The 27080-nt window shown below is 40.7% G+C and overlaps 2 protein-coding genes across 4 annotated transcripts in view; one reads left to right on the forward strand and one right to left on the reverse strand.

Moving 5' to 3' along the window:
• The window catches only part of LOC126869407 (probable RNA methyltransferase CG11342), a 43101-nt gene extending 41963 nt beyond the window's left edge, over positions 1–1138 (reverse strand). Inside the window, exon 1 of the mRNA XM_050625893.1 lies at positions 895–1138. The gene's annotated coding sequence lies outside the window, so the exon portion shown is untranslated. The remainder of the gene's footprint in view (positions 1–894) is intronic.
• Positions 18–26387, forward strand: LOC126869406 (tribbles homolog 2). 3 transcript variants are annotated; one of them, XM_050625889.1, is made up of 4 exons: positions 18–523; positions 2704–3419; positions 14408–14709; positions 23424–26387. In XM_050625889.1, the coding sequence occupies exons 2-4, from the start codon at positions 3129–3131 to the stop codon at positions 23872–23874; spliced, it is 1044 nt and encodes a 347-aa protein (XP_050481846.1). In that variant the 5' UTR covers positions 18–523; positions 2704–3128; the 3' UTR covers positions 23875–26387. The 3 variants fall into 3 exon arrangements, with proteins under 3 accessions (XP_050481846.1, XP_050481848.1, XP_050481849.1); XM_050625891.1 differs by lacking the exon at positions 18–523 and adding an exon at positions 563–724; XM_050625892.1 differs by lacking the exon at positions 18–523 and adding an exon at positions 1417–1562.
• The last annotated feature ends 693 nt before the right edge of the window (positions 26388–27080 follow it).

Genomic DNA, 27080 nt, shown 5'->3' on the forward strand with positions numbered 1-27080 from the left:
CCGAGACGACGACCGCAGCTTTAGTCGTTTGCTGCACAATGGCGCGATTGGTTTGTGATTGTTCGCCCTGCTGCCGCCGTCGTTTCTGAGCGGAGGGCCGGCCCAAAACGTTGGACCGTCCGTTGCGCGGGATATAAATCTTTTACCGCACAGTCTCCCTCGTTCGTAACCGCTCAGCTCTCCACGTTTCTTCGTTTCTCTCGAATTATTCGGTTCTCGTAGTCTGTCCGACGAAAGAGAAACGGTAACAACGACGGCTGGTCCGAACACGAATCCCGAGAACCGCGAATAGAAGAAAGACCACCACGACCGACCGTCATCCAGGAAGAAGGCCAGGTTTTATCCAACGCGCGCGCTATTCGAAAAACCAATACGCCCGGTAAAAGTCTCGGGGAGTTCGCTTTTCGAGCAGACGGCGGTTATCAACAACGTCTTTGGGGGAAACTCGGATTACATCTGACCGTTTCTCCACCCCAGCCTCCCGTTCAGGAACGCACGGCGACAACAGGAAGAACATACAAAGGTAATCCATGTGTTCACCTTGCTGTCGTAGACCAGGATAAATATATTTAGAAGAAAAAGGAATAACATCGAGAAGTGTGTGTGCGCGCGTACACGTATTTAGCGTATCAGCCTCACGCGAGTACAGTGCAAAGTGCAGTGATTATTACCGACGCGTACCGGATCGATGTCAGCCTCTTCGTTGTATCGTATATTTACTTTGGTGCGCTTGCCCTGATATATACATATATATATATACCAGTGTGTAATCCTTGCTAGCTTTCCTATCGAGACGTTTATTTGTCAGAATTTAACGATTTCACAACAACCAATGGATTAGACAATCGAAACTCGCGGCTAGCATACTGTTGGGCGCCAGTAAACTGTACAAACGTTTTCGTCTAGTATTTCGATACGATGTTTGAATAAATTTTCGCCGCTTAACCCCAGAGATCTTCGCGACGTCTAATTTACCGTCGTTGTCTACTTTCTTTCTTATTCGTATAGGAAATCGTTTAAACGCCGGTACGACCCACCGACTGCGTGAGCAGAGACGTATTAGGCAATTTATTTCGCGGTATTGCGTCACGTTCTCGCGCGCTATTAATGCAACCGGTGCTAGCAGTATCGTCGTGACAACTGTGGAACTCCGCCATTTTGACCTTACCGAAGGATATCTGCTATCTACTCGGTGGTAGTATGCGTACGAACAACATACATATACATGCGTTTCGACACGCGCTACCGTATGGACGCAATCCTTTACTAATTCCGAGCTCGCTATTTCGTCAGATCCTCGTTCATTCAATAAACATGGACATAGGGGACGCTTACGCGAGTTCCAGCACGGGGCTCCCGTACCAATCGTTACGCCGTTGATCTTACCAAACGTTCCAAACGTTCGAGTAATTCGAGACAAAAAGCACGTCTCGGTAAATCGTCGAGCAGAAATGACGGATTAGGATCAAGATTATCTTCCATGGAGAGAACCAGGGGACGTGTTGTACTCTCTCGCACACATTTTCCTGATCTTTGGAACGGGTAGTAGAAGCTTTGCGCAAGTGCGTTGATATCGTAATGGCGCGATTTCGCGAATATCGATAGTCGACATCCGTACAAACGATATCGAACAAAATCGAACGATCGAGTAAGCTCTGATCTTGATTATCTGTGATTATCCGCCGGTCTATCGTTTCCCTATTTCGAGATTAACCTTTTGATTTTGCATCATTGGGAAACATCGGTAAGCAGAAATTAAAATGAGAAGGAGCGGTAACCTATAATTTTTGCATACCTTTATACTCTTACGATTTACATACATATACGAAGCGTATCTTACGTTGCATACAGCCAAGGACGCCAAATTTACATATCGTTGAATCACAACAATTGTAGTTGGAAAACCGATCTTCGCGAGCAGATGGATGCTTCTTGAAATTACAATAGAGCTTGCGAAAAGGCGTTTTACAATTATTTTGCAATCTTTCGCAATCAAATTTTATGAATATTTTCGAAATATCGTATGCCGAGGAGATGTCATAACCGAAGTTATGGCACCAAAGGCAAAAGCAAGTTAACAAGACAGAAAATGAACGCGAAATCCAGATATTATGTATCGAAATAATACGTGTGTACGTATCTGAAACGAAATAATATGACAAATGGTAAATAAAGGTGTAAATAAAGGAGAAGGGAATCGATAAAAATTCGTTGTATCGTTAGCAGCGTTAATAATTCTGTCGAGATTTTCTTGCATCACATTTTATAATTTTTCTGCCAGTTGGCTTCTTTGGCTGGCTTAGAACGTTACAGCGCAACGACCGCCTTACAGCGATATCCCTGACCTTACAATATCCCCTTCTCTATAGAAATTGCGCACAAGGCAGGACGAGTGTCGAAACACGATCTTTTGAAATTGTCCGTGAATCACATAGAGGATAAACGGAACCCCTGTCGTTCAATCCCTATTACGAATGTCAATAATTATTCGATTCAACGAGTTAACAGCGTTTTAATTTATACGAAAGCGACAAACGGTTTTCTGCCATTTGTACAACTTTAAAGAGATTATCGTTAGTAGGTGCGGAGAATCGATGAAATCGATGATTTATAGCGGTACAGATTCTTATAGCATACTATACCATGTTTGAACGGGAAATAGTGCATCGTGTGAAAACTCGTTTTTATTCTTATCTGTTACAGAGCTTTCCCGTAAAGTGACCGATTGTCACCCACGAAGATCTCCGTCCAAGGACCCAACGGTAGCACGAAGCAACGCTGCGTGGGCCTAAGCACAAGTGATATTCTTATCTAATAATTAATACGTAGCTATATACGCGTTTATACCGATCAAGCCTAGAAACGTTCAAATCGGCTCGTTACAATCGACGATACAATCGTCGCAGCTATCGCGTTCGGTAATCTTGTGAAGTGTGTTCAAAAAGCTTATCCGCTTTAACGGTTTATTGACAATAATTACGAATAATCATAAAAATCGATCGAACTTTTAAACACGGACGCGTGTTTCGTTTACATTAAAACGTACTATTTCGAAGGGAAGAAGACAAGGAAAAAGGAGGTGGTAGTGTCGCGAGTGTAAAACAGTGCGTGTGTGAAAACGGCACAATATGAGAGTGACAGCCGCTGTTAGACAGCATTCTCTTCATCTACAAGTGGCTCGTACCAACAATGGCAAGTTCCTGGTCTGTCCGAACAATAGTCAGGACATCGGTCAACAACCGACAAACGACGAGACAAACTCGGTGCCAGCGGTTGTCTTTCCTAGTTACGAACCGGTGCCTACCGATCATCATGGACCTACCATACTCGGTGATCGGTATTTGCTTCTTGGACCGGCCGAGGGCAGCGCTCTATACCGATGCGTCGATGTACACACTGGTCAACAGCTCGTCGCAAAGGTGAGCATTCGACGATCTTTCGTTCCTTTCCTTCGTGTTTAGTGTAAACGCGTTTGATAAATATCCGGCTTTTCATTCTTCTACCATTTGCATGCGCGTGACGCGTTGTACAGTTGATAGTGGCGTAAGTTTTAAGCTATCTCGAATAATCGATCGTTACGCTAGTGTTTTGATTACGTAAGGTAGAAATGTAACGACAATTCGATTTTCCAACCCCGTTGATCCGTATTATTCTTATATACATAGGTATATAAATTGCAATTAAACGTCGCTGTTTAATTTTATCGAGAATATGGTCGTCGATGTTTTTCAGCGGATCATTCGGATTTTAAATTTTTTTATCGAGATAGACCGAAAGGAGAGTTAAATCGGCGAAGGGGTTAATTCACGGAAAACGTGATTCGCGTGATATAATATGAGCGTACATCGGGTGTCGTTAGATCAGAACAAACGTACCATTAAAACACACGTTACGCGTTAAAGGTTGATGTAATCTTTCTCGCTGTGACTTTTACAAAATAACTGCAACCAATTAAGATTAAAAAATGTCGATATACGTCAATGATGAAATTTACTTTTTATGGATATTTCGAATAAAATATTTAAAGATGGATGCATTGTTTTTCGGAATATCTTGCTACGTTATTCAAATACGGGTATCGTTCAAACTCTACAAATTGTATACATTAATCTTAATATTTCACAATTATTCTAAAAGAGAGATTTATTCGCGTGCGTACTGTATTCGTAAATCGTCTGAATGCAGACTGAACGAAAGGCGAGCCAACCGATCCGATGTTACTGGAATGCAACGCTTGTTAATTTCCATTTCGGACGACAATAACGTTCGCGGAAATAATAAGTTACATTTGCCATTCAAAGTATCGTCGAAGTACGTATTTTGGCCGTCCCTGATAAAACGGTCAATCGGTCATTGTCGCGTATGCAATTTTTAGTGGCCGATCATCAATTATTTCGATAAAGTACCGTCAATGATTACAACTTTTACGTGTTTTCATCGAACCATCGTCCCCTACATACGTACGTATTTACCGACGATTTACTCTTAGAAAAGTAGATACATTCTTAGAGTTATCTACAGTACGTTGCGCGAAGGCAGTAACGTAATACAAAAGGATAGAAATATCAAAGATTTGCAGATTTGCTTCTTTTATCTGCATCGTTGCAACGTACAAAATGAAATTGAAGGAATGACAAGAGCGAACGTGTCTTGAAAATTGCCAATGCTGTATCATTTTGGACAAAATTAATAGAACTTGTTGCGCGCGAAGTTTGGGTATAAATAATTTTATTTTTATATTTTTTAAAACGTTTTCTATTTCGCCTTTCTCGGTCGTACAGATTTATAAGTTTACAAGTGGTATTTCCACGAAAAGCAAAGTACAGCTAGAAAGCTTCATTTTAAAGACGTACGACTCGTATCGTAAATTAAAATACGCATCTACTTGGATATATGCGAATCAGAAAGCACGAATATACGATGTATCTTATATCGATTTCTATCGGGTACTATGGTTTACTGGAAAATGTTCAAAGCTCCGTTATTCGGCTATCTTTGATCGTAAAAGGACAAACGAACGAACGTAATCCAACGAAATATCGACTTAATTTTTAAAACATCGTGCTTTGACGAATAAGATCGCGTTCCCACCTGCTAGTAACGCGAGTGATTACGCGTCTCTGACAACGACATTATCGTTATATCCCATACTTATATCGTAGGCGTCGATAGTGTTAAGTTTAAGTATCCCATATTCGCGTTTTTTAGCTTTTAAACAACGAATTACGCCTTGGGATTTGGAAGATAAAATAGATTAATCGTAAGCGTTCGAACGAAATATCGCACGTAGCGGGAGATAACGGAATTTCACTTTCACAGAAATTATCTCGCGGCGTATCGTCTCGTGTTTCGAAAGGGTTAGAAGTCGGTAAGTTGGTTAAAATTTATAGCGAATATTAATTCATCTTGTTAAACGGTCGATAGACTGGTCGATATTCGTCGCTTACCTTGTGACAAATTGCTGATAAATCGGACAAAATGCAAGTCGAAAATGATATTCTCGGTAATAATCGTAAAATCGGTGTGCGAATGTACAGAAACTGGCGTCGAGCGCGATGTTTCTCGTACAATTTGCCTGACGAAGAGAAACACGCGTTGGCCGTTTATCCTTGATAGGGCAAACGCGCATCCTGCCTGCAGGATATGTGTCGCGTCGCGTAAGACTCGAAGGCAGGTGTGCAACAACGTGCGAACATAGGTCCAGTAAAACGTTACGCGATGTATCGATGATAATCGCCTTTCTAAACCGTGGCTTAGGGGCGTATTTGCTTGAGATTTAGGCCGATCGGGAATGGTCGACGCGTTATCGGTCAATGCCACCGCGTCGTGGTCTGCCACGTATGCCGTGTAAGATGGTCGTTTCATTCTTCTTTACGAGAATACACGTGTCGACGATTCTTATTTGCGTATCGTCGATCAAAGAGGAAACTTTGATCGCTTTAAAACGTTCGTCGTGGAAAAGATTCGATTTGAATATCCGTTTCTCGAGTATTCGTTCCACGAGCAGTTTACTAAGTGTAATCGACGAAACATCGAACTCGATTTTCCTAGAAAATACATACATACATGCATACATACATACATACATACATACTTGGACACTGAGTGGATATCGAGTGGTCGACGAGTATCGAGTACGAGATCGATTAATCTCTAGCTTCCTGGAACGATTATCATATTTCGTGCGAACCCGGTAGGTATTCTAATCGTATTTGTAATAGGAGTAACGTTTCGTCGGGAACAGTTGCCTCGAACTAGATCGTCTACCAAATGGACGTTTACTTTTGGGAATAAACGGAAATTATCCGTCGGGATCGCGGATGCTATCGAGCAGCAGTTTGTTTTGAAAATGCCGTGGAATAGTTAATCTTCTAACGCATTTATTTTTACCATAAACACGATATATTATTCTCTGTGTTCGCTAAGCCGATTCTCGATGCCTCGGCTTTTCCGATTTGTCGAAAATGATCCCATGTGCATCTTATAGTACGTAGACGAACGTTTCTAGTTTCGCGTTTCGATACTTTCAAAAAACGTGCGAATTGAACGAAGTGGAATAGTAAAACCTAGTAGAATAGTATATGTGGAAACGTTTCTTAGAGGGATATATCTAACAGCCTACATGAACGACCTAATAACGCTCTTTCGCGCTTTACTCTACATAGTAAATCCATAATAGGGAACGATCCAGCTAGAAAAAATAGACTAAAGACAACGATACCGGAGAAGTAGAGACAGCAGCCGGTGACAATCGAGAGGCGATATTCGTTGCAAAGAAGTCACGCTTTTTAGAGCGTGTCTGTAGGTACGGTTAGAAGGAAAAGTAGCGGATCCTCCGGGTATATCCGGTGTTTCTTCTCGCGAAACGGCCAACCGTTATTTCTATTGTCATCGGTGCCATAAGAGATTCATCGGTAGGAACGCGTGTGTCACTCTCTGAGAAAAGTTGTTCGGTATATTCTTGCGTCAACCTTCACCGCATTTCTCGCAATTAAATCCCATAGTTGTTGCATTTCTAATGAACGTCGCTGTTTTAAGGACGCAGCCGTTGCGATATGTCGCAACGTTTTACCTTCGAACGACGATTATTGTTATCCCAGGCTCGAGACGCACTTGGAATTCCACAGGGATGATCGAAAAGTGCTATCGCCTGATCCTTCCGTTTATCGTAATATCGTAAGATGGTAAAAGCGGAGTCCACGCGCCACAGCTCGTAACTCGTCGACGTCGTTGTTATTATTATTTGCTAAATTATCGCGCAACACGGTCCAAAACATTCCATACGCAACGTCGACTTTTTACTTTGGATTTTCGACTCGACGACAGCCGCTAACAACCCGTATTTACGTTTCAGTATACCGTTTACGGTTAACAGAAAGGAAAAAGGGAAAAGGAAAGAAATTTCTCATCGATCCACCCATTCGTAATCTTTTCCTTTGACACGCAAACGAATATCCCGTTACGAAAGATTAAAGAACAAATTCTTTTCTTTTTTTCTCTCTCTTAACGTCGAAAGCTCTCTTGGCTATTGAAACGAGATCAAGATCGATAGGCAAAAATTCGTAGAAACGTTCTCAGCAAACCGTAAACGCAACTTCCTGGTTCGCGATGTCCCTGAAAGAGTATACCGTGTAACATGTACCGGTGATCGTCGAAGCACGCACGATTATTTCTTCTTTACGTAAGTTTCTCCTAGAGACGATCAAACCGTCTATGGAGAAGCGGCTTACGAAAACGATAAATCATCGTTAGCGATTCGGCGTGCGTACTCGCATCCTGGATTCGGTCGATCCTTCGAGACTTGGCATCTTAAACGGTTATTTGACTCGTTCGTAATCGCACAATGAGCCTTTTAGGAAATTCCGTAGTCGCTGTATCGACGATATTATATCGTACAACGATTACGGAGCCGTAAAGCGATCGGAATAGACGAAGCTCGAGGCGATCGCGCGTCCGTTTCTCGTCCGTTAAACGGAAAAGAAACCCAAGTAGAGAAAATTTCGTGAAAGGATTTTTATCGTTTCTCCACTTTGTGCCGCAGTACATGCCGGAGTTATCATGTAAATACGAAGCAAGCATCCGACAGTGGTTCTCCAAAGTTCGATTAGAACGTACTATTCGTTGCTTTTCCATCCCTTTTATAGTCGTACCCGTGGATCGTTCGATAGATTCGCAGTCGAAGGATTAAAAAGAAGCAGCGCGTGTCCAGTTTTTCTGATTTTACGATGGATTTAACGCTTTTTATCGGTGACAACGGGGTTACAAGGTTACGCGCGTGGAATAAGATTAACATTTGCTGCTCTCGGTCAGCATTTTCAATCGGCGTAACTTTTCGTTACACGAAGGTTACAGGAAGCACGAGCAAATATAAAAACGTCGATAGTGCACAAATTTAAGAGTACGCGTGAGAAATGCGAAATCTGAATCGAGGACCACTGTTTTCTACGACACGTTGCATCGAAATAAGCGACCGTACGGCGGTCGTCGCTTCCGCTATACGTATGAATAAAAGTTGCGAGGTTGTGACGTAATAACTAGCTACTGTAATTGCGAGTAATTTATTTGAGGTTTTCGTGCGTTTAGTCGCCTGCCGCCAATCTTCCGGATAGCGTTGCGCTTGCGAACAGGAACGGTACACGCGTCGTCCAATAATTTCAGTCGAATTATTTATCGTAATAGAAAGTTGTTTCATCGATATGAATGGACGCCTTTCATCGACATTATCCTTCGTACGACCAAATTCTATATTTCGATCTATCTACGCTTAACGGTAGAATACTAAAACGCTAAAAACGCTAGATAGTAAATTGTGTCGTTGTATCGTTTGATACGGTATGACTGTATTATCGTTAAATGTGTAGTCAGTGCTTTAACAGCGCGATAACGTATCGATATCTGCGATCTCGATTCGCATTGTCCAGTCGGTTACAAGAAGGTACGCGTAATATATGTATGTATGTACGTACTTCGTTAACAGTCACGATCATTCGCTTCATTAGGAATCCACGTGACCAAAGAAACTAGAATTTTCTAGTTGCGTCGCCTGTATCGTTCTATCGATATCAGCTGGCTAAACGATCGCCAGATTATTTCCAGGTTTTTACTTAATTTTTTCTTTTGCTTTTTATTTTGCTTTCCGATCGATGACTCGTAAAACAGCAGATAAATACTAGAAAAACGTATCTGCAGAACCGATCCAAATAATATACACGTACGCGTTATCGCGTATTAAAATACGCACGTAAATGCCTTCGATAGCCACTAAACTACGTATACTGAACTACAACGTAATAGCGAATAGTTTGAAACAACGACAAAACGTTCGCGCTTGTTCCCTGGTATCGTAATCGAGTAGTAGTACTGCTATGTCTGTCGCTTTGCTCCATCCGCACGTGGAAAGACTTAAAATTTCTCTTTCGTCCGCCAGCTGCGAGCGAACTGTGGCCATAAATAATTCGTAATTTACGAAAGCCCGTTTCTCTTGGTATCGCTCTGCCGACCTTATCTCCTTCTTCCTGATAATAATTGCGATGTTCGACAGACGAAAAGGCGCCACGTGAAACTCTCTGATACGAGAAGAGTGAGAGCGAGAGAGAGAGAAAGAGAGAGAAGGCACAATGCGAGCAGCTGCCACCACGTTTCCATTAACATTTTACAATCATCGTGTTATACAATGCGCCGCTTACATCACTGTGTGCCTGGCGAACAAATACAAGGCTGCACCTTGCCTCACCTCGTCGTTACTTGCTCGTATCACCGAGCACTGCCCGTTATTCATAATCGCTTCTAAAGCCGGGGCCGTTTAATTTAATCGACGATTACATCGGGCCTTGCGTGATATGCTTGCGCAATCGCGACCACCTTCTACCGAACGCGTTCACGGGTCTACCTCGGCATAGAGCTAACCAAGTTTAGGATTATTTCGACTGTTCGATTATTTCACGAAGCTCGCGATCGGCTTCGCGTTCTGGCAAATATTCGCTTTTCTTCTATCTGCGCGTAATACCAACGACGTTCTACCTACGTGGTTGGTTGCGAGAAATAGACGACTCTGGAATTATCGTTAAACTCGTCAAAATTACAAGTTCCAAACTCTTTACTCGTGCAATTCAGTGAGAAGCGTACGAGAGCTTGCGATAAAATTAAAGCAGACTTTTATCGAGATGGGAATGTATACTCGTGCACGCTTGTTCGTTATCGCCGTATCGCATTAAACGTAATTATGTATATGTAGTATGCTCGAAACGCGCGTCGTAGTCCGATATCGTTAATAATGCAACGAAATATCGAGATAATGGATTTTTAATACCGTTCGGTTTCTCCACCGTTTCCGAAAGTATCTAAAGTATCTCGTAATAATATGGCATTCGCGTGGAAAGTACTTTTAGTTTTGCGAACTTCTTTTATTCCAGTTATAATCGTCGTACGATACCGAACGCGTACTTTTATCGATACGCGTATTTGCGAGAACGATTTCAATCGGTACTGTCGATACTTATGTATCGGTAACAGATGTATTTGTTACGAAGGAAAAAACTTTTACTTTTCTTTTTTCTTCCTAACTAGCTGATACATAATTACGAAATCTCGTAATATACGGAAAATTCCGTAGCCTATAAACGACGTCTTAACAACGATAACTTTCAAAACAAAGACACGCTCGATTAGACAACTTGGTTCGTAGATAAGTTTCAATCCGATACCAGATAAGATTGAATCCAGTTTCAAACTTTAAGACTCTGGTTCAGACACGGCCAGCATCGTGGTAAAAAGCTTTAATCGAATAGATTGAAATTTTCAGATTTTCTGGTCGACTAGGAGAACGGAAGAACCTTGGCCCCCGCCACTCGCTCTTATCCGACTAAATCGATCTGGACGCGTGTTTCTTTAGCGTGCAGTTGTTTGGATAGCTCGTTAGACAGGCGGAATTCCCCGTGGATGCACAGTGGCACGGATCCTTTATACATAGTTAAGAATATGGCCGAAAATACGACGCGTAACGTTTTCATCGATCGAATTATACGAGCGTTACTAAAAATAGATTTTCTTTAAACTCTGACTTTTAAACGAAAAATACACGATTAACGCTACAACGACGAGAAAGTCTTCTACCGTGATGTTACGCGCGTAGTTGGTTGCTAACGTTTGACGGAAACGCGAAATTTACCGATTTTATTCGTCTTCTTCGGCCCTTCGAGAAATTCTTTTCCTTTTCTATCATCGAACATCCTGATTTTGCAAAGTATAAATTTCAACCGCGACCGGCCATGGTCTGCTCGATCGGAAAATCTAAAAATTTGCATCGACTCGAAAATCTAAATTCATCGTTACCCGCTTACTGTACCGGCCGTGTCTGAACCATCGAATTCTTTAGTCTAACCAGCTACGATCGAGCTGGCTCATCTTCGCGATACGCTTTCCATAGATAAATCGAATACCCGTAATTTATTCGGCACGTTTATCGCGTGCGAATGATTTCGAGATTTACATTGGCGAAAACTCAACTTAAAATTCAGTTTTTTACCCCCACTGAGCTTGAAAACTCACCACGTGTACGTTAGAATGGTATATTTACACGGCGATTAAGCGGTCGACGTGTCGCAATCGGAGGCACTTGTGCGGCGAATTTTGTAAAGAAAAGTCGGCTCTGGTGAGAAGAATTCGTTGGAAATCGTGTGGCAATTGCTTCGTTGGAAGCGCGTTTGGAAACAAAGGATCCGTTCGTTTATTTTTCGAGGTTTCGTTGTTTGCTTCAACGATTAAAGGTGTAAAACGCAAAGTAATTTTGCTTCTACCCGAGATCTTCTCGATCGTTGACCCATACGCAACGAAAACCATAGATCGTTCGATGCCAGTGTCTAATAGAAGGCACGCGATGCGATCGAAAGGCAAATTTGAAAGGCCTTGGGAAAAAGCTTATCGCGTTAGAGCGAGGACGAAAGAGGGCTAACGCGGTCGATTACCGCGATAATTTTCCTCTGAAAAAATCGATTAGCGTAAAATAAATTCCGATCTTGTGCTCGTAGAATCGACGAGTATCGACGAGTATCGAGTACGAACGTAATCGATTAGTTGGCGCAAAGTAAACGTTTGATCGATAATTTATCGAGGAAATGTCGTTTCGATCGCGTGCGAAACTCGCGCGCTATACGAACTTGGAATATCGTAAAAGTAACGATCGATCGGTATAGCGGACGATTTCGTAAAGAACGCGGTGGTGCCCTTATTAAACTAATGGGACCCAAGTTTCGAAACCGTGTCAGGTTTCGACACGCGAGATGAACGGCCGAACGAACAAAGTTTCCAAAGTAGCCAAGATTTCGTGTGCCCCTTTATCGAGCTGCTCTGTAAAGGCCCGTTAACGTATCACCGTATCACGTACCCATTTTTCATCTGACCCAAGCGAGACACGCGTTCCTGCGTTTAATTATGTAAAGTCAGTTCCGTTTCTTGCTTAATATTAACGTAGTTTTGTAAGCAAATTCCTATGATTTTGTATATTGCGTGCATATAATAGATTTTATTAATCTTGTTAAACGGAAGCGAGATGGTAAAATAATATTTAAGTGGTTGGAAAACTACCGATACCGTATTTTATTCCGATTTTATTCCGATTTTATCCCGATACGTGTTCAAATCCGATATAAACTTGGTACGTATGAGATTAAGTTTGTTTTAACATGTATGCAAAGCGTAGTACGCTCGGTAGCGTGAGTAAATTATACGGCACAATTTTTACACGAATTATTATAAACAACGAAGAAAGGATTAGATGGCTCGATTAAAAGAAATCGGAACGAACTCGGATTCGATATGAGAGAAGAAGGAGCGTTTCTTGTATTTCTATGTCTCTTGCACGCGACACGCGCATCGTCGCAAACGATCAAAAGATATGGGGCAGAATCTCGTTTCCATCGAATCTTTGCAAAGATAATTACTATCCTGCTAGCTTGTGCACGAAGATAAACTTACGAACTGGTCTCGACCAGTTGTCGTTTCAACGTTGATCGATGAACCGGCAAGTTCGATCTCAATTAGTCCGATTAACCATTGGCAAGAAAAACCCACCGCTGCTTCGGTATCCCGGGTAGCCGGATGCAGTTCCGCTCAGCACCTTGAACGTTGACCATGATCGACTCGAGTCGGACATTCGCGTACGAACGTGCGATTAAGCGATAATATCGGTATCGAGTTCTTCTCAAAAATTGCTTCCCTTCTTTCCGAGTTATTAATTAAAACGCATCGTGGTCGAAAGTATTGGAAATAAAGTTCGATAATGTTCGTAAAGATACGTACTTAGGTGTATAGTTTTAAGTTAAGTTAAGTCTAAGTCTAAGTTAAATGTAACGGATAACCATCGACGAGTTTCGATGATCATCGCTGGATCATCGTTAGGGTATCGTAATTACAAACCATCTTGCGATCGCGCCAGTTCGCGATAAACGAAGATTAAAAGAAACGGCACGTTTTACGACGCGTATGCGCCTGACGGCGCCTGATTGCGTCCTGACGGATTCATATTATCGAAAGATAAATTAAGAAGCTGAAAGTGATAGAGCAGCGGAAACGGATTGTCTAACGATGGAAAAAATCAACACAACGGCAAAGGAAAGGCGAGCATACGCGCGTTAGCAGAGATGTAGTTGGTTCGAGGGATCCGGATATTTGTATTGTCTGCTCGCTGCGGATATCCGTATTAGCCGGCCAATGCTAACGTACAATTATCCAGCGGAATGACAGATATCGTGCTCGTTATGGAGAACGTGGCAAAAATTATTCGGTATGTGGATGAAAAATTTGCATATACCGAACCAGTAGGACAGTTCGATACAAAGGACGATCTAGACTCAAATTAATCGTTCGATTTTTATTCTTTCTCTTCCTTTCTCCTTTCTCCTTGCTTTCGAGTGATTTCAAAAGTATAGAAGGAAGTAATAACGTTTTACGTATTATCGTATTTGTCGATCCGATAAAAATATGTTACTTTTGCCACGTTAAAATACGTTCAAGCACGTTAATTCGAGTCGATCGAAAAGGTATTTTTCCTTCTCTGTAAATTCTTTTCGAGATCTCTCGTTTCCTAAATACGCTTTACTATACGCCGATAAGTACAACGATTAATTCCTCGACGGTACAACGAAAATTCCTCGCGGAAAATTCCTTTACTGCCAGTTTCATAATTAATTTAAGTTCTGCTAAGAGCAGGGTGGTAGGTGTTCGAATAGATTTGAACGATAACGTAATCTTGAGCACGTATTCCGTTGACTAATTCCGTTGTAAAAGCCAAGAGCACGAGCGTGAAGCACGAATCGTTTGTCCTTCCTGGAAGATTATTTCCTAATCACCATCGGCAAGCTGTATGGGACGACGAAGGTGTGAGTGACGCAACGATTTTCCTGAATTTCAGGCGTTGACCGTGGGCGACAAAGGTTGCGAGGCACTACTACAGGCGCACCTTCGATTAGAAGGTACCGGAGCGGCGAGCGGTGTTGCAGGCGTGGTGGAAGCACCTGGAGGTCGACGCTACCTCCTGTTGGAGGGCCATCACGGTGACCTGCACGCCTACGTAAGGGCGCGCAGGAGACTGCGGGAACCAGAGGCGAGGCGACTGTTCCGGCAAGCAGCCAGGGCCGTAGCTACGTGCCACGAGTACGGGGTCGTGCTCAGAGATTTAAAACTCAGGAAATTCGTTTTCGCTGACGAAGCAAGGTAAAAACACACAAACGATTTGAAAATAGGTCGAATAATTTGTATCTCGATAATAAAATCGATCGATCGGACACTCTTGGATCGAAAGTCGGACCGTCGCGGTCTTAAGATTAAATTAAGTCGGTCTAACGATCTAACCGAAATGCGATAGTTGACTCGGGGCAAGTTTATTTTCATTATTTTCTGAGATTTCGCGCGAAAGGTACATAGGTTACATAGCTCTTTAACGTGTCTATATACACGTAGGATAAGAATAAGTAATCCAAGTAAAAGCTTAACGACAACTATCTAAACAATAAACGTTCGATATGTCGGTGATATTATTCTAATAATTATCGTTATACAGCGATTGTAAAGGATTTTATAATGTTACGTAACTACGATGCTTCTAGCGAAATGATATCGCAGAGTGATATTAATTTGTCCGGACCGTCCTGTCTCGAATGTTTCGCTCGATCCGAAATTTGCTACAAACGGATTACACGTGCGCGCGTTAGTGATTCTCGTTACAAATGTGCTATGATATTGATTTAAACGCTGCGATATTACAGTCTGGACAAACTAGCTGTTAATTTGATACGATCGTTAACGATACACGGTATACACGCCTACGTATCGTTCGTGGCATTCTTAGTGCGAGCGAGAGAAGGCGCGTTGCAGAGCCATGGAAAACCAGTTCGTATTCGTTTCATTTCCATATTCGCCTGTAATTCCTCTGCACCATCGGTTACACAGTAGGTATATCTTGGAAAAGAAGTACTTGCACGCCTACATAAATTAATTTCCCCTTCACTGGCCGATACGCGCCAGCACAATACGCAACCCTTGGACGCTTAATGAATTCCGTCCTATTTTCTTGTTTTTATTTCAATCCGATTATTTATTGCGATTGGAAATTCGACAAGTTGTTGTCGCCGCCGCTGCTGCATTCCTAGCGGAGGTTTCGATCGTGTTATAAACGAGACTGCGTCGGATTCTAATAAATACTTTGTACGATTTACATAAAAATGATTTTACTCGTAATACAACGTTTTGCGACAGACTCCGTATCGCGTACCTTGGAAACACTCTGCAACATCGTTCTTTCGTCCAACGTAACGATCTTCGTTCAAGCTCGACCGATCGACCAACCAACTGTTATAAAGCTGCTAACGTAGTAGGTTATTTTGACTCGATTCGAACGTGGAAGTAGCCAGTTTTATCCGGCCGTCCTGTTATACAATTGCTGCTAACCTTCCACGATGCGACGTGTCGCCATTGCGTCGTGTCACACGACACCAAACCTTTGGTTAGCGAAGCCTGATTTGCACCGTAGCCTTCTACGTTTCACGTATCGTAACCCTTCCCGCGGAAGGATGCCATCTCGATAACGTACTACACCGTATTGTATATATGCAATTGCACAATATATGCAGAATACATGGAATGAATTTGTGGAACGAACGGATCGCGCCACACCGGACCACGCCATGCCACGCCATGCCACGCCATGCCACGCCAAGCTATTCGCAAGGCGTGTTACCGCGGCTGAACGTGACTGTTCGCGCGATACCACGCACCTACACGCGAGTGTTCCAACCAAACAAACGATCGAGACATTATATATATATATATATATATATATAAATGTTTGTTCCGTGAAATGCGTATAAAATACATTGATTCCTTAAACTTAAACGTTTCTTTATATGGCCTTGAGCGAAATTTCAAGTTCCGCGTGCGCTTTCGTTTCTGTCAATTTCTTTGTTCCGACACGCGAAACGCGATTACTTTACCGGCCGACTATCGACCGATTTTACAACTTGGTCGTATCCTGGCCCGTATTTCGTATGCACGTGTTTCCCGCATGTAGTGCATAGCGTATGGAGGCGATAAAGGCCGAGAGAAGGAGAAAGCCACCGGTGCCGCGTGTTGTGCGCGTTGTTGGTTCAGCGTTGGCCAATCGCGCGTTGCGCTCGCATTCCTGTCGCTCGGTGAGCTGCTCCCTCGCGTAAAATAAGGAGAGAAGCGAGAAGGAAAGAGCGGCGAGGCAGCGGGTTGCATGTCGCGAGTAAAGAGGAAGGGCCGATGCGATCATAGTGGGGAATAGAGGGGAGGGCACGGAGGGAATGTGTCGTAAGCCAGAAAAGCATATTGGTTTATCGACTGGGGAGATTTTGAAACGCTGGTATAATTAGGAAACGCGTGGTTCGTTCCACCTCTCAGAAACTCGGCGACGCGACGCGGCATCCAGAACTATAACAGTGTACGATGCGTCTTCCTGCGCGCATAATTGCATTTCCACCGTGTAGATACGTTAACCCCGGACGCGATAAATTTTCCGACACTTGAAATTACCGCGCGACGTGTGAATTTTTCCTTTATGTGCTTGGATCGTTAACGGTGTGTAATTTGAGAAAGTCGAGCAAAGATACTTTGAAATATCAAGATTTCAGATTCGAACGATAACGATGTTCGTGTAACTTGACGCAACGTGAGACGGGTAGATGAAAATTTTCGATTTTTCTACTTTTACGATTATGAAATTATTCTAACGAAATCGTCGAGGCGATGAAAATCATACCGAACTCGCGACTGTATTTGGATGATTTTCAAGTTGCAAAGCTAAGACGCGCATCGTGAAACAGCTGTGCAGTTCCTTCTTCGCACTCTTGTCTCCGACCAGCTTGAAAACCGAGCAAAATCAAAAAAATAGCAACGAAGAATCCGTATCTGGATCAATGAACAACAAGTGGACATTTCTGTACATAGTCGGCTATATAGGTTCAAATTTCAACGGGGAAATTCTTTAGAAATAAATATAATTGCGATTAAAAAATGATAAAATGTATACAGTAGGTATAATTCTAAGTCTTCTTGTTTCCTGATATTACGAACCCGTTTCTTATCCAGTTAATCGATATCTCATTTAACTCTCCGTAAAGTAGTAAAAGATATAAAATTAGGTATAGCAATTGTCACGATTGATAAGCGTATTGTATATGCAGAAACGAAACAACGATATACTGCTATAGCAAGAAATTGGAAAAGTGTGTTATCCCGTCGAGTTTAAAGCGCTTTCGAGGTGAACGCTTCCGGTAATGGAATGGATTTACAAAGGAGTGTCGTTAAAAATGCATTTCCGATAGATATGCATCGGTTTCGTGTCAGTCGTTTTGTTACAAATATAATCACGATGGTTGTAGTGCGCAATACCGATACGTAACGACTATCCTTGTATCTTGCTGCAATCACGCTTATGCAAATATCCTTGTGTTTCCTTTCGTCTCGCATTTGCATCACCTTTTTCCTCGCAGTATCGAAAATTCGTTGCATATTTTCTTTATCCGATAAAGTTGTTAGCAAAAGAGGAAACACGTGAATCGTGTGTATCGTTTCTCGGTCCAGGGACCGCTGAAAATAAGCGGCGTCGTTTAAGTAAATTCGTTGGCAAGGCGCTGTAATAACGATAAAGAGAAAACGAGTATGTCCGATGTCAACAAATTTCTAACGATGAAACAGCTTTATAAATGAGTTTATAAAGAGATACTCGTCGTTTCCCGTACTCGTCCGATGTTCGAAGGAAAGCCAACAACGAACGTACTTACACGTTGGCTTTCGAACGTTCCATCGCGCATTCATAGCTATCGCCATGCGCGTGTGCGACACAACACCGGCAACTTGGATCGGTCGAGCCAAGCGGATACGCGTCGATAATCCTTACAAGTTGAGATCTTTGTTGGTCGAATAAGTATCGACGCGATATGTATATCGATGCTAGTCGACGTGCGACGCCCTCGCGTCTAATTCCGGTGCACAACGTCGTACGAAAGTCATCGACGTGCAAAGTTCTTCGCCGTCTCTTTCTCTTTCTCTCGTTCGAGCTTTTTCTTCGGTTGCCTTTCGGACAAACCGGACGAAGGCCAACCAGAAATTCATTTCCACGAGAATTCTTAGCACTCGCGTCGTTCCTTCTTCCGTCTCTCCAACTAGCAAGAACCGATCGATCGATCGAATCGACCATTTCCCGGATATGCCTTTTTACGGAGTTCGAGTGTCTCGGCGAACTAGCCGATAATACGAAAGAGATGCATACGTCAGCGAACGTTAGGAGGAACCTTCCTCCTTCCTTCGGTTTCCTTCGGACGCAAGTCTCTCGAGCTTGTCTGCGCGTTTACCGTATCGATGGACGCATTAATGAAATCCGATTTTAATCGATCCGATACAGCATATATATATTTCTTCTTAAATTCGATCGTATTACCAGATTGGAAAACTATCGTCGAATTATCAAGTTGGGATATACGAGATTATTATATTCGGAAAATCGAGAAATAGTTAGATGGAAATATACGACGAACAAAGTACGTATATCAAGGGAGAAACGTACAAACGCGATACGAAAGATTCGTAATATTTAATCCGTTAAAAATCATTTTTGTAGCAAATAAATTTTTATAGTACGCGATTATCGTAACCAAACGGAATTAAAATAAATTTATCGTTATAGCTAATACATTGCGATTAAAGTGCTTGTCAACTTTTACGCTTTCTATTAAATTTAACGGGAATTTTTTTATAAAATTTCAATTTTTTAACATATTCGCGACTTGCGTTGCAAGAACCGAACGTAAGATATTTTATCGATGCCTTTGTTCTCTTATCGTTTCTATCGAATCGGTGTGAAATTTAAATTCATATTTAAAAAGCTGTTTTAATATCGCAACATCGGGGTATAGTGTATCTAATGAAAAGAATAAATTACGAATATGCTACGCTAGTGAGAAAATAATTGTTCGAGTTTTATAACTCGATAACACTACCTCTCGCACGTGCTAGAAAATTACTCCGAACAAAGCGACCGATTCGTCTCAACGTTTACACAACTCTCTTCAAACGTCAGCGGTTTATATTTTCAGTTGTATTTCATAAAGTCAATTATGTTTCAATGTTTTCGACGGATGTAAAGTTAAATTACGTTTCTTCTAAATTTAATTCAAGAATTCCTAACAAAAAAGGATTTTGTATCGATCCTTTTATCCTTACAGCGATCTTTGCCATCTCTATTCGTTATTATTTTATACGATTGGTATACAGCTTTTTCGTTTTGTCTGTTATTTGTCTGTTGTCGAATTTGTCTGTTATGGAAGGTTATGGAAAAGGATTTAAAGAGCACGCGAGACAAGACGATCCTTGTTCCTCGTTTTCACATGCAAGATTATACGCAAAGTTTCGAGTAATTTTTTTTTTGTCACAGCCTGTATAGACCAGTAAGGACGAAACGCGTGTTTCTCAAGCACGCTATCGTAGAGTAAACGAGTCTCCGGAGGAAATCACTACGATAGAATTTACGGTGTGCGCGACACGGGGTTCTTGAACCCAGCAGCCTGTCGTAGGAGTCGTCGTCGTCGTCGTCGTCGTCGTTTGCTTACTTACGAGTGAAAGTTTGCGAAGAAAGCTACGCGGCGCGGCGGCCTATCCTGACCGCGTCCAAAGCGGAGAACACGCGCGGCGATCGAAGCGGGCGACACGGAGTTCCTTGCAGGAAACGACACGCGAGGCCGTTGACACTCGCTCGGATTTTCAAGATCGTGCCAGACTCTCTCTCTCTCTTCCTTCTTTCCTCGCTTCTCTCTTCTCCCTCCGAGGCAAATCGAGACGAGAGATGATTCGAGACGAAAGTGTGCCGACCCTACGCTAAACCATACGTAACTACCGAATTGGATTTCGACATTTTATTTCAAAGATGCTACTACAAATAGCTTAACGGGTATAGCCGTCCATCGAATCGACCGATCCTTCTAGCGCGATAAAATAAAACGTCGGCTCTGAGATGTAGGTGTTCGAACGCTCGATCCGGTACTGGGAGAACTTGCGCAACGTAAAGTTTGAATTTTAAGATTAGGATGCGTTCGATAGTTGTCTCGTAGAGGTTATCAAAATTTGAATACGCTAACAGAAATGGGGGAAACAAGATTTTTATTTTCATAGAAGGCGGTGTAAGAGATGCGTTGGGAAGTTGGTCAGGAAATCTAAAGTACTTACAAATACAAGAAATTTGATATATATGATAAAATCGTAAACTCGATACAACGTAAAGTGAGTTTTAATTAACTGTGCAATTCGTTGCATTTACAGTTTCGTATAAATAAAATAATTACCGCGATACTTTGTATCGACGAATTGAAAAATCAACTTTGTTTTCTACCAACTTCGAACGATTACGATTTTGTAAACTGCGTATCTTTTAAGGTGGAAATAATCTAACGAAAGGACGTAAATTGTGAACGAATGAATCGGATTGTCGAAATAAATTTTATTAGATTATATGAATTAGGTGGTATTTAATTGTCTTTTGAAACATCGTGTGGCATCGATTACGGTTTTTGTTCTCCACGCGTGTGCACTTCCCAAACGATTACGACATTACATATCGACCAAATATCTCGGCCAATATGAGAACGAGCATCAAGAGCTTAAAGTTGCTCAAGACTCGAGAATATTACGTACACGCACTCTGGCCAATCTGTGTTAAATGTATTCTAAGAACGTTACTGTTGGCAATAATTTGACTCCAAATTCCCTCCGCTTTGCAGCTTGGTATTACAACGACGTTTCGTTCGAATCAAGATATCGTTCACACGATATTATAGTCGGCACTGTATGTTGATTTTATTTGAAATTTAAAACTATTTTTTTTTTTAATAATTTGCAAACGACGAGATTTGTTGAGAAAAGAAGGATCTGACGAAACAACTGAAATTGTGAAATTTAAATCCCCGAATAAAATAGACGCTTGTTCCGAATACTCGCGAGATTACAAAAATCTTATTACGAACTTTCATTATACAACCGTTCTTTTTAAGCACAAAAATCCATAATCCATATGGCGCAAAACGTTAGTAATCGAGAAAACTCTGGTCGATTAACTTTCTTCCCAGTTAACGTATAAAGTGGAAGAAAAAAATAAATCTTGAGAGAATCATAGCACGGCTTTAAGTACGAAGATCGGTGATAATAGTTGCAGCTAAAAATGAATCATTCCGAAATATCCAGCTTCCTGCCCTTTCTTTAAGCGATGCATCGGACCAATTTAATCCTCTATATTGGGAAAATTTACGGTCGACTGGTGAGTCGAACGCTTTTTTTAAAAGAAGAGTTTTATAAATAGATACGTTTAAATTCATCGATTCGAGGCAGTAACCTTCTAGTCCTTTCCATATTTTATCGGCGAAAGCAGTACAAGAAACGATTTTTACATAATCGACACTGCTGCGAATACTGGACGATATTTACTCGTCGTTATGCTCGTTGCATATCGATCGGATATCGTAATGAACGCGTGAGAAGGAGCATCGTGAAAAGCTTAAAGTTACTCAAGAGTCGGGAATATTACGTAGACGCGTTCCGCGACTTCCGCGTTGCAGGTTGATCAACTGGCTATACGGTCTCCGGGCGCGCACACTCTCCTTTCTTTCACCAGTGCTTTCGTTCTGCCTCGTTCCACGACGTCTCGCCGTATCGTGCGGTGGATTACGCGACGATGGCTCAATCGCGACGTCCTCCTCACGACGTTGCTAAACTGAAAATACCTCCGTACGTAAAATGTTGCACACGCTCTCGCGGTTGCTTCCACGTCTTCTTGCCACCTTTTTCTTCGCTGTTCTGCGCGATCATCGACTCGGTATAAATTATTCGGACGATGGCGAGCGACGATACGGCGCTGAGAGTTGGACAACGATCTCGGTTTATTCTTCGAGGATGACGCATCCACAGAGGATGTACCTATAAAGAGAATAAAGCGCGATGTTTTTGATGAAACCGAAATAAGAACGTAGAAGCATCGCACTTAACCGTTAAATATGACCGGCTGCGGTCATTTTCACTATTTTCGCTTCTTCTTTTTCTTTTGCTACTCGCTAAGGTTTTTACGACCGGTTGCTTCTCACACTTCCGTTCAAATATTATGCGTACAAATCTCTTTTAACTCGATGCGTACAATTTTTACAAAATTCTAACCCGATCGATCAAATTCTAATTTATGCGATAAAACTTTAATCGATACATAATAAAAAAAAAAAAGAAACAACATTTCGTCCGCACGTTTCGTTAAGATAAATTCCCTTTGCGATTGAAAATTATCTCTTTGTAATTTGATATTGCTTCGTTATGTATAGAACGTCGTCCAGCAAAATACGTTAATTATTTTAATCTTGAAAAATTGTATCTACACAGAATAACTAATTATTCGTTCTTCAAATGTTCATGCTACGTATTATCTAACATTTGCGGCGCGACAGCCGGTCGCTGCGTATTATCTGACAGTCGACAGCAATGTAGCGCGAGTTACTTTCATCTCGTACGTATTCGTTGACGTATCAGAATCACTAGCGATAAGTAAATAAACATACACGCTAAACGTTAAAGTCGATGGCAGATATCGAAGAGGATGTATGTATAAACGATCACCTTATATACGGTAGTTTAGGCTTAAATTCCATTAAATTGGACGTAATTGGATTAAATTCGATGTAATTGTCGGAAAACGGATAGCGATTTTATTCGGGGAATGTTGTTGATCCGGTCCAGGAAAAAATTCATCCTCTCTTACTTTCGCTACATCTATCTGGTCTATATATAAAGTGGTTTAGCTGATCGGATATCATAGATGTCGTTTCAAATCTATATAAACTCGGATCGTATACGTACTAACATCTCGATTCTCTGCATTTTAGAACACGACTTCGTCTGGAAAGTCTGGAAGATGCGGTGATCGTCGAAGGTGATGACGACAAGCTGACCGATCGACGGGGTTGTCCGGCATACGTAGCGCCGGAAGTACTACGCTCGGGACGAGCTTATTCCGGGAAGGCAGCCGACATCTGGTCGCTTGGCGTACTCCTGTACACGATGCTGGTCGGTCGTTATCCGTTTAACGACGCCGAGCATGCGTCTTTGTTTGCGAAAATCTCACGTGGCCAGTTCGCGGTACCAGAAGGTCTAAGCCCACGTGCTCGGTGTCTAATCCGCTCGTTGCTGAGAAAGGAACCGTCCGAGAGGCCGTACGCGGAGGACGTGCCGAGACACCCATGGCTCGCGAAACCGTTACGAGTCTGCCTCGCGTCCAGCAGATCTTCTTGTCAGGATCAGATCGTACCAGAGCTACCTAACAATCCTCAAGACTGACTCTTCCGAGAGAAAAAGATATATTCCGCGTGCACTGGACCCAGCTTTCTTCGTTAATCCTCTATTTGGACGGAAATTCTGTACGCAGAGGGCATTTCATCCCAATTTAACATGGCTTTTGTTTCCTACTTTCTGTTTTCTTAGTTTTTATATCTTAATTTTTTATTTTCTATTAAATATGTCGAAGTTAGATATAAACGCTCGGTTACTTTGCACGCAGCATCGAAGAGAAAAACGAGCAAAACAAGACCTACCGTTCCTATTATATATGTAGCAAATATACCGGTAAAGAAGACAAATAGCGAGGAGCGAGTAATAAGAAATCAAAAGTTACGGAATATCTCGTATAGAGACAGGGAAGATAACGGTCGACTAGAAAAACGATATTTAAGAAATGTCTTCCACATAAGGATTAAGCGAAAGTACGAAGTCTGCGTTTTATTATATTTTCTCGGGTTATGCAGTTTAAAAAACCCATGCCCGTTGATACAACCGAGCATTTGTAACTCACTTGTTGCTTTAGTATACAGTGTTAACGCAAATGTTGATAAAATTGCCATGCGTTTTCCCCCTTCTCATATGTGATGAATACGTAATTCTCCTTGGAAGAAATATAGTGCGATCTTAAAATTGTTTACACGTTACGAAAGAAAGAACAACGCGTCTTACCTATGTATGTCTTCTATTAGTTGTAATACAATTAACAATTAACTATTAACAATATAGTACAAAATTTCTTTTGTTCGTAGTAGTTCGACACGCCATCGACATTTTAAGAATCATCAGAAAGTTCGAAAACTAGAGATAAAATATGCGTTGTTTCAACTTTATCACAAAATTCTCACTGAAATACGTAATATACCATCGCTTGCGAATTACAACGGGCATTCCTATATGAAGACCGAATTTTTAAATAATTCTTAAGAGTTCTCTTTACAGACTTGTAACATTGTGTTTTAAACGTTACGGTTTAGATGGAAAGAAAGTTAAACCGGAATTGCTCGTTCTAGGAAAATATATTTATACGAGTATATAAACTTGATAACAAAAAGTTGATCTTTCACCGACTTATGACCACACCATATTTCTTCCATACACGTACATATTTACGTATATTATAGTACTTGCGTGCGTAAGTTACACATAAAAGCCATGTTACAAATGAATACCAAATAAAGGGTTAACCATTAGCTGTCGCATCAAGGGATAGTTCCGATTCCAAATCGTTCGTTCTTTCCTTTCTTTCACGTTTTTTTTCTTTTTTTTTTTTCCTTTTTCTTTTCTTCTTTGACATTTTGTGTCGTCGATATAACGAAGGAGGACGGCCTAGAATATACAAGCTGATACATGCATACAACCATTTTGGTTGGGAAATATTAAAAAAGAGGTCTAACGGAATGATCGTTGAGTAAATTTGATTGTTAGCAAAGACTTACGAGTAGTTATTTATTATCTCAATTTAATTTGTCCGTTCTTTCGAAATTCAATATATACCATTAAAAACATTTTATACATTATTAACAAGAAGTATCATTCTTGTATAATTTTCTTTTTTTTAGCTATTTATTTATTTTTTCTTTATATTAAATCCGTAAGTCTTTGTTCATGCACTTTTATACGTATATACAACCAATTGAAATATTAAAAAATCAGTGTATTACGTTCTGTTCGTGCAAAAAATTGAGATATGCGTGCTCCCTGTTGAAACAGAAATATACGTAAGTACATATATTTGCCGGCAACATTAAGAAAACAAAGAGCAAATATTAACGATGCAAAATCTACCTGCCTAATGATAAGTTCTAAGTATTGTTTATTCAATTATTTTTTTAGAAATTCATTTTGTTTCGTTATTTCATTCAGCCTGGTTCGGATCTCGTGTAAAAGGGATCCATGTCCATTTCTTTTATCTTATATATAAACAAAATTATATTGAGACGATTCGAAACATGACAGCTTTTGTGTATATGCTGTACGTAAATTTTAAATAGACTTAGAATTTATCGGTGCATAAACGCTAACATCGTTTGTTTTCTATTTCGTATTATCATGTTTTTTCCTCCTTCGAAAAACAATATTCTTGTAAAGCTATATACCATTATAAGAACTCGAACGATTAAACTCCCCTAATCCTCGCAGATGGTTTAATTCACAGAAAGTATAAAGAATTATTTCATATCTATACAATTATTCTACAATTATCCTGCGAAAGAAAAGTTAAGTGCAAACCAAGTGTATGTGTCGAACGTTTGTATAAGAGACTTTTTTCCTTTATATTTTATAACGCAGTTCTTTTCGTGCATTGGATACACCCTGTGTTCGCTTTCAGTGCATGATTTCTTCTATCATTTGAGTCAGGGTACAATGGTAAGAGCGTTTCGTTGACGCTAAAACATGTATATAAGTTCAATCCAGTCCATTAAGTCCTACTAAATCCTAATAAATATTCATTAGGAACAATAATAAAAGTTATGTACATAGGCAAATAAATATAGCGTTTATGATAAATCCTTGCTCAACGGTGTATGTTTCTTAAAAAAGATCTTTCCTTAAAACAGATTATATATATATATATATATATATATATATATATATATATATATAAATGTAATATAATTGTATGCATGTATGTATATACGTGTATACTTTCCTTTAAAGCAACTGAAGTATTAAAAGATGGTCAAATCAAAACGTTGCGAAACTACTAAATTTCTCAAAGTTCTAGAAAATATAGATAGAAAATCATATTTCCATCTAGTTCTAATCTTTTTTGCTAAATATTTCATTCAGTAATAAATAAAGTAGTAGATTCAATTATTTTTACAGATGCATTATTTTCAACGAGACATTTAATAACAAAATATTTTATTACATTTTTTAAATAATGAAAATAATTACATATACGTACATACGATAAAACGAGTATGTATAAAGATTTATTTATCATTTTGTACAATTCGGTATTGCAAAATCTGTAATTTGCATATGACTCAGATGTCGCTAGTAACAGGAGTTATTGTGTACGAATATATTATGTAAATTAAAACATGTATGCATGTACTTAAAGTAAAATATAAAGTAAAATATAAAACTTACTGAAATATTGTAAATACTAGGAGATACAAATAAAAAGATATATTTTATATTATACGATCAAATTTACGAAAAATAAATAACAATTTAAGCTATCATAGAGGTTAATGGAG

Source organism: Bombus huntii, chromosome 9, assembly GCF_024542735.1.
Source record: "Bombus huntii isolate Logan2020A chromosome 9, iyBomHunt1.1, whole genome shotgun sequence".
NCBI lineage: Eukaryota > Metazoa > Arthropoda > Insecta > Hymenoptera > Apidae > Bombus > Bombus huntii.